We start from the raw sequence: 6733 nt of genomic DNA on the forward strand, positions 1-6733 counted from the left end.
ACAGAAACCCGAGTGTAAACACCACCCGTACTAGCCCCAAAGGACGTTTTCTGCCTCTCCCAATGGCAGTGGGGGGGGGGAGAGGGGGCTCTTATATTATGACGCCCTGGCTACAATATTGTAGGTCCTACACTTTTTTATTGTAAACAAACCCAAACGTCAACGAAAGGGGATATTTTTCATTGATTGCATCATCAAACAGACGGGGGGCTGGGTCCAGTGGGACAAGTTCCATGGGAACTGGTCCCTCTCTCATCCTGTCTGCTGGGAAAAATAGGGTAGGTCCTACCTTATGTATCCCAAACAAACCAACCTGTAAACAACGACAGGAGGAGGCCGTGCAAAGCACCTTAAGGCTTCGCCAAAGGGGAGGAGACAGGGGAGGGATCCCCCACAAATCCTGCCCAGTCAGAACCTTCCTGTAGGGCCTACGTTATGTATGGTAAACAAGCCAAGCTGTAAACAAAGTGGGTCAGTGCCGTGTGGACGCAGCACCTGGGGAGCGGAGGCCTCAGTCCCGCTGGGGCCTGAAAGACAGGAAAGGAGAGAGGCAGATGTCAAGTGAGGCAGAGAAACGGCGGGGCGGGGACAGCAGGGGGCGCTGGCGTTAAAGGGGCAAGTACCTGCCGGCCGGCCGGTCCCGGGTTTTCCAGTGCACGTAGCCGATGGCCCCGAGGCTGGCGCTGAGGAAGAGGAAGGCGAGGCCGCAGCGCACTGCCAGCCCCATCATCCCACAGCCGCTGCCGGGCCCACAGCCTGCCACGCGAGAAAGAAGCTTGTAGCAGCCAAGAAGCCACCTCTGAGATGCGGCCACCTCTGGGGTGGGGCGTGGGGGCTGGTTACGCAGCGATCCCTCGCCTGGCGCCGAGATGCGGCCACCTCTGGGGCGGGGCGCGGGGGCTGGTTACGCAGCAATCCCTCGCCTGGCGCCGAGATGCGGCCACCTCTGGGGCAGGGCGCGGGGGCTGGTTACGCAGCGATCCCTCGCCTGGCGCCGAGATGCGGCCACCTCTGGGGCGGGGCGCGGGGGCTGGTTACGCAGTGATCCCTGGCCCAGCGCCGAGATGCGGCCACCTCTGGGTGGGAGCTGGCTAACAGTGGCAGAGAACGCCTTCGCCCAGGGCAGGTGCCCGTTAATTTCCGCCCCCCTTGGCCGGTCGCCTTGACCCCCAGCTGAGCTGGAATCGGGCGGAGAAGCGAGGGGGGCGCAGGGCACGGGGAGATCCACACACCTGGACTGGTGGGGCTGGGGCTCTCCTGGGTCCCGTGTGCCCCCGGGTCACGCTCCAGGCAGTAGCCCCCAGACCGGGGGGGATCCCCTGGCAGGTGGCAGGTCCACAGACCCTCGAGCCGGCTGGAGAAATCCCCTATCGTCACCTTGTTAGACCTCAGGAGCCGATGGGCAGTGGAGTTTGGGAGCCGCTTCCCATTGAGCCGCCATGTGGCGTCCCCTGCTGGGGGTGACGTGGGTCCCTGCTCCCCACAGGGGGCACAGGAGAGGGACACAGACGCTCCCTCCACGACCGGCTCCTTGGGGACCCCTTTGATGGACACCCCGGCCTGGCAGCCTGTGGGGTAGAGCCAAAAATGATGATCCAGTTAACGACCCCCCCCCCCAGCTGGCCGCTCCCCCTCGGATGGGCTATAGCACCCCATCAAAATCCTCAACCCTCTCCCCCTCTTCCAGAGATGGGGAGAACCCAGGAGTCCTGGCTCCTAGCCCCCCGCTCTAACCACTAGGCCCCCACTCCCCTCCCAGACCCAGGGAGAGAGCCCAGGAGTCCTAGCTCCCAGCCCCCCGGCCGGGCTGTTACCGGGCATGATGGTCACAGAGGTGGGCGGGGCGGTCTGGCTGGGGCTGGCACAGAAGAAGACCCCCGAGTCGCTCATGTGGAGGGTTTGGAGTTTCAGGACGGAGGTTGGGGATCCCTGACTCGTTAGGAGACGCAGCCACGTCTGAAATCTCCCCTCCAGAGCGTCGTGTGCCCCAGCCGCCATCACTGTGTAGATCGTCTTTATCCCACCGCTGACACCAGCGCAGACCGGGTAGCGCGGGATCCACTGCCAGGTCAGCCACGGCCCCGTCAGGTTGCAGGGCAGACTGACAGTCGAGCCGGCTTCTGTCGTCACCTCTGGGCCTGTGAACACCAGAGCCTGATGGGTCCTGCCCAACCGAGCGCTGGAGAGACTGGGACCCCTCGCCTGGCGCTGAGATGCAGCCATCTCTGGGGTGGGTAAAAGTTGAACAGAAGTTTGGGACAGGAAGTGTAGGGGAAGGGTGCATCCAGCTGAAGCCGCAGGGGGAGATTTTTAGGGTGACAGGAATGGGCTCACCAGCTCTGGGATTTTGCTGGGACCCTGGGAGTTGGGCTCCTTATTGGGCGCCCTGGGGCCAGCGCTGATGGCCAGGGGAGAGCGTCCGCTGCTGAGCCCCCCACTGCCCCCCCCCACCCAGTGTGAGATCCCAGCCCCACGGCCCAGTCGGCTCCTTACCTTGCTGAGCTCCCGGGGGCACCGCTGCCAGGAGGGCGAGGGCCAGAGGCAGGAGAGGGGGGTGCATGGTGGAGCCGGGGAGGGGTGTGAGCCGTGGGGCCGGGAGAGGGGTCGCCGGGCACAGGGTGCGTCTGCCTCTGGGCAGGGGCGTTGTTCCCACGGCTACAGGGAAGAGGAAGCTGCAGCCAGCAAACCACAGGATATGACACTGGTTCTTGTTCAGTAGCCGTCCCCTGCTGGGACTAGAACCCAGGAGTCCTGGCTCCCATCCCCCCCGCTCTAGCCCCTGGGCCCCACGTCCTTCTCCGAGCTGGGGTGAGAACCCAGGAGTCCTGGCTCCCAGCCCCTCACCCCAACACCCAATTAGCTCCTGGTTTTACCCACTTGCTCAGTTTCCCCCCACCTAGTGGTTTGTCCTGGTGCTGCAGCCGCAGGATAATTGTGAACGGGCAGGGTGCAAAGCCGGGGGTCGTGGGTTCAAATCCTGCCCACGGAGGCGGGTGGGCTCAGCGTAAACTCTCCTCCTTGTCAGTTGTCCCTCAGCTGGAGCGGAGATACAGCCGCCTCTGGGGTGGGGCGCAGGGTGCCGGTTATACAGGGATTTCTCAGCCAGTGCTGAGATCCAGCTAACTCTGGGGCGGGGCAGCTGGGTGGCGCTGCACAGAAGTATGGGGCAGGAAATGAAGGGGATCTGTGTTTGCCTGGACCCCCTCCTCCCCCCCAAGCTTGGGGCCAGGCCCAAAGGCTGGGTTTGTCAAGGACAAAAGTGACATCACAGACAAGAGGGTTTCAAGGACAGATTTTAATGTCACAATCAGTTAACCTGCGGAACTCCCCACCACAAGATTCTGACAGAGATTTACAGCATCTTTCAGCTGAATTTCCCATCACCTGGGAGCCGGGGTGTGAATTGAACTAATGAAGGGGGTGGTGAGAAGAGGGGAGCGGAGCCGGCTTGGGTGGGGGTCAGAAAATAGTGGCATAGACAGTGGCACCGTGGGGGGGAGGGGGAGTGGGTGGGGCACAAGCCACCAGGGGGTGCTGGACTTCAGCGTAAAGCAGGGTGCCTGGGACCTGGGGAGAGAAGGGTTAATAAGTTACAGAGATTTCCCCCTGCTACCCCTTCCCTGCCCGTGACCCTCCCGCCCCGCCCCCCCCAGCTCTGCCGGTGCCCCTCACTCCCGACCCACAGCCCCCTGCCAGCCCAGCTCTGCCCCCCCAAGCTCTGCCGGTGCCCCTCACTCCTGACCCGCAGCCCCTGCCAGCCCAGCCCTGCCCCCCCCAGCCCTGCCCGCGCCCCTCACTCTCTCTCACTTTGCTTTCCCCTCTCTGCGGCACGAGGCGTCTTTCGGTCGATTTGGCTCCGAGCCGGGGCTCTTCCAAGGGGGATAAACTGGGCCCGGGGGCTCCTTGGCACAGGATGGAGAGAAGGAGGAAATGAAGAGAGAAGCAGGGATGGGATAGTGGGGGAGGGGGGAATTGAACCAAGGAGCCGGTTGACCTGGGGAACCACCCACCCCTGGATTCTTACAGACCGAACATGGCTGGGAAGGTTACGGACCCAGCGGCTCGGGCAGGGGACCTGGGATCCATTCTGCACTCAGACGGGGAGGCGGGACACCGGGGTAGCTGGGCCCAGGGCTCTGACCTCTGGTGGGAGCGGTGGGATCCCGGGGTAGCTGGGCCCAGGGCTCCCGACCTCTGGTGGGAGCCGTGGGATACCGGGGTAGCTGGGCCTGCGGGTGGGGCTTGGGTTTATTTCTCTCTCTCTCACCTGTTTCGTTCTCTCGTTTGTTTTGATTCCGTCGGTTCCTGAAAAAAGAAAACGGGAAAGATACACGATGAAAACACGATTCCCCCCACCCCGATCCCCGGACTCCTGGGTCCCTTCCCCCACCCTATGGGGCTACCACTCCCCAGACTCTTGAGTCGCTCCCTCTTCCTCTCCACCCCAAGCTGGCGCTCTGCCCCCCGGACTCCTGGGTTCCTCTCTCTCTTCCCTCTCCATCCCCTGCTGGGGGTGTCGTCCCCAGACGCCCGGGTCCCGAACTCACCTGCCCCGCCTCCGTCTCCACAGGAGCCAAGCGCCCAGCCCTGCCCCGATGAGAACCAGAACCGCCGCCGGCACCGCGACCCAGATCCCCCACTCAGAGCCGGGGCCTGTAACAGAGGCAGGGTCAGAGCCAGCAGGCGGCACCGTGGGGCAGGTGTGTGTGGGGTGGGGGCTACCTGCGGCCCCGAGGGGGGGCGCCACGCAGAACTCAAAGCCCCCGGAGGAGGCGTGGAGGAGACGGCATTCCCAGCGCCCCACGGCCGCCCGCCGGGACGGGTCCAGCTGCACAGTAGCCCCCTGCTCCCTCTTGGTAGCCCAGCGCCGGTTGCCCAGGGGCTGGGAGTCGAGGAACCAGCGGAAGGAGGCCGGACCGGCCAGCGGGGGGCAGCGCCGGCACCGGAGGGTCAGGGCCGAGGGGGACGTCTGGTTGGAGGAGACGGTGAGGTTGTTCCGACAGCCTGTGGGGGCAGATGGGGGTCAGCAGGGGACGCTGTGGGGTGCAGGGCGGGGCCCTGGCTTGGGAGCCCCCGGTGACCCCAGTGCTGGCGGGGGGAGGGGGCCTGTGGGGAGCCCCTGGTGACCCCAGCACGGGGGTCTGGCCTCACCTCCTGTCACCTCCAGCTGGATGGGGGGCTGGGCCCCAGACTCCCCGAGGCAGAGGAAGGTCCCCGAGTCGCTCATGCCCAGGTCCCGGAGCAGCAGGGACCCCAGGGCGGAGGGGTGGGGGTCCAGCCGCCCCCTGAACTGCTCCAGGGGGGGCTCCGGCCCGGGGGGCAGCCGGGCGATTTCGAGCAGGTCTCCGGGGACGCCGGCACATTTGGGGTATCGGGGGGACCAGACCCAGCGCAGCCGGGAGCCCGAGGCCCCACAGGGCAGCAGGATCTGACCCCCGGCCCCCCGCACCTCCAGCTGCGGGGGGGGAACCTGGAGGGGGGAGAGGGTTAGTGGTGCCCCTCCCTCCCTCCCGACCCACAGCCCCCTGCTAGCCCAGCCCTGGGCCCCCCCAGCTCTGCCGGTGCCCCTCACTCCCGACCCACAGCCCCCTGCCAGCCCAGCCCTGGGCCCCCCCAGCTCTGCCGGTGCCCCTCACTCCCGACCCACAGCCCCCTGCCAGCCCAGCCCTGGGCCCCCCCAGCTCTGCCGGTGCCCCTCACTCCCGACCCGCAGCCCCCTGCCAGCCCAGCCCTGGGATTCCACCCCCCCCACCCCCCAGCTCTGCCAGTGCCCCTCACCCCGCAGCGGGCCGGGCGCCAGCAGGGCCAGCAGGACCCAGACGGCCGAGCCCATCGGTTCTGGGCGTCTCCCCGCCGGGGCCCACGTCTCGCTCCCGGGCAGGAACCGAGGTGGGGGGGCGGATGGGAGGAGCCATCATGGTTCCTGTCCCCGCAGCTGAGTCAGGGGCCGGGGCCCTTATCACAGCAGCCCAGACTTCCCCCGGCCAGCCGCGCCGGAGTCTGCCCTGAGCTTGAACCAGCTGGTCACTACGGTGTTGACTCTGAACCCTAATGATGGGCATCACCACTGCTGTTCGTGCCTGTGAACGCCCCCTCCAGTGGCCACCGCTCGCCTCTCACTGAACTGCCCTCCTGGGGGCTGAAACGCCCCCCACTGCCCCATCCGCTCCTGCCCTGTTGACAAATGGCAGGGAATCATGGGGCAGAGAGTTCTCCAGGTGAAATCCAGCGTGTCTGACCGCTGCCCCTGCGAACCAGTCCCTTTATTGTGTGGCAAGGAGTTCCCCAGGTGAACGAGGCGACGCACGTCTCAGGAGACCAGCACAGAGACGTCGGTGGGGTTCTGGGAGGCCCGCAGGCTAATGGCAGCGAGTTCCCCAGGTTAACGACCGGTCACAAGAGAGCATCCCCCGTCCTGTTTTGATCAGAGGCTTACAGGTTAATTAATGCCTTGGCTTGTGGGAGAGAGTTCCACAGGCTAACGAGGTGCTGAAGGGCGTAAGTGGGTGACCCCCAGGCGAACGGGGCTCAGAACCTATAGGGGAGAAGAGGTCCCACGTGACACGCTGCGGCCAGCCGCCCTGGGAGATAATTTGGCCCCACATCCAGCAGCTGGGAGTTCCCCAGGCCCCCGCAGGTCTGGTTTGAAGCAGCTGCCACGATGAACGTTCGACACCCACCTCGCCCCTCCTCCGCCCACCCCGGGGCGCGAGAGCCTCCGTCCCGGCAGGCC

General features: G+C 65.6%; 2 protein-coding genes across 6 annotated transcripts; both read right to left on the reverse strand.

Annotated features, from left to right (window-relative positions):
- Positions 1-121: 121 nt before the first annotated feature.
- On the reverse strand, positions 122-3135 carry LOC119567550. Of its 2 annotated transcripts, none has more exons than XM_037913974.2 (5): positions 2494-3135; positions 1815-2138; positions 1233-1568; positions 624-756; positions 122-527 (listed from the first exon to the last, which is right to left on the reverse strand). In XM_037913974.2, exons 1-5 carry the CDS (start codon positions 2558-2560, stop codon positions 512-514), a joined length of 876 nt encoding a protein of 291 aa, XP_037769902.1. In that variant the 5' UTR covers positions 2561-3135; the 3' UTR covers positions 122-511. The 2 variants fall into 2 exon arrangements, with proteins under 2 accessions (XP_037769902.1, XP_037769900.1); XM_037913972.2 differs by having other exon boundaries at positions 1815-2225.
- A 142-nt stretch (positions 3136-3277) lies between these two features.
- LOC114022018 lies at positions 3278-6727 on the reverse strand. 4 transcript variants are annotated; one of them, XM_037913976.2, is made up of 7 exons: positions 5779-6727; positions 5152-5470; positions 4723-5004; positions 4548-4653; positions 4268-4305; positions 3808-3902; positions 3278-3567 (listed from the first exon to the last, which is right to left on the reverse strand). In XM_037913976.2, the coding sequence occupies exons 2-7, from the start codon at positions 5225-5227 to the stop codon at positions 3460-3462; spliced, it is 705 nt and encodes a 234-aa protein (XP_037769904.1). In that variant the 5' UTR covers positions 5228-5470; positions 5779-6727; the 3' UTR covers positions 3278-3459. The 4 variants fall into 4 exon arrangements, with proteins under 4 accessions (XP_037769904.1, XP_043383810.1, XP_037769903.1 ...); XM_043527875.1 differs by having other exon boundaries at positions 4548-4658; positions 4722-5004; XM_037913975.2 differs by having other exon boundaries at positions 4548-5004.
- Between the last annotated feature and the right edge of the window lie 6 nt (positions 6728-6733).

The sequence above is a fragment of the Chelonia mydas genome, chromosome 14 (assembly GCF_015237465.2).
Source record: "Chelonia mydas isolate rCheMyd1 chromosome 14, rCheMyd1.pri.v2, whole genome shotgun sequence".
Taxonomy (NCBI): Eukaryota; Metazoa; Chordata; order Testudines; family Cheloniidae; genus Chelonia; species Chelonia mydas.

Coding starts and splice junctions, on each gene's coding strand:
- LOC114022018 (XM_037913975.2), bottom strand. CDS start 5,227: ATGAGCGACTCGGGGACCTTCCTCTGCCTCGGGGAGTCTGGGGCCCAG. Junction 5,005..5,151: donor CCAGCTGGAGGTGACAGGAG/GTGAGGCCAGAC, acceptor CTGCCCCCACAG/GCTGTCGGAACAACCTCACC. Junction 4,306..4,547: donor TGGAGACGGAGGCGGGGCAG/GTGAGTTCGGGA, acceptor TTCTTTTTTCAG/GAACCGACGGAATCAAAACA.
- LOC119567550 (XM_037913972.2), bottom strand. CDS start 2,560: ATGCACCCCCCTCTCCTGCCTCTGGCCCTCGCCCTCCTGGCAGCGGTG. Junction 1,569..1,814: donor CTCTGTGACCATCATGCCCG/GTAACAGCCCGG, acceptor TCTACCCCACAG/GCTGCCAGGCCGGGGTGTCC. Junction 757..1,232: donor CCCCAGCCCCACCAGTCCAG/GTGTGTGGATCT, acceptor CTCGCGTGGCAG/GCTGTGGGCCCGGCAGCGGC.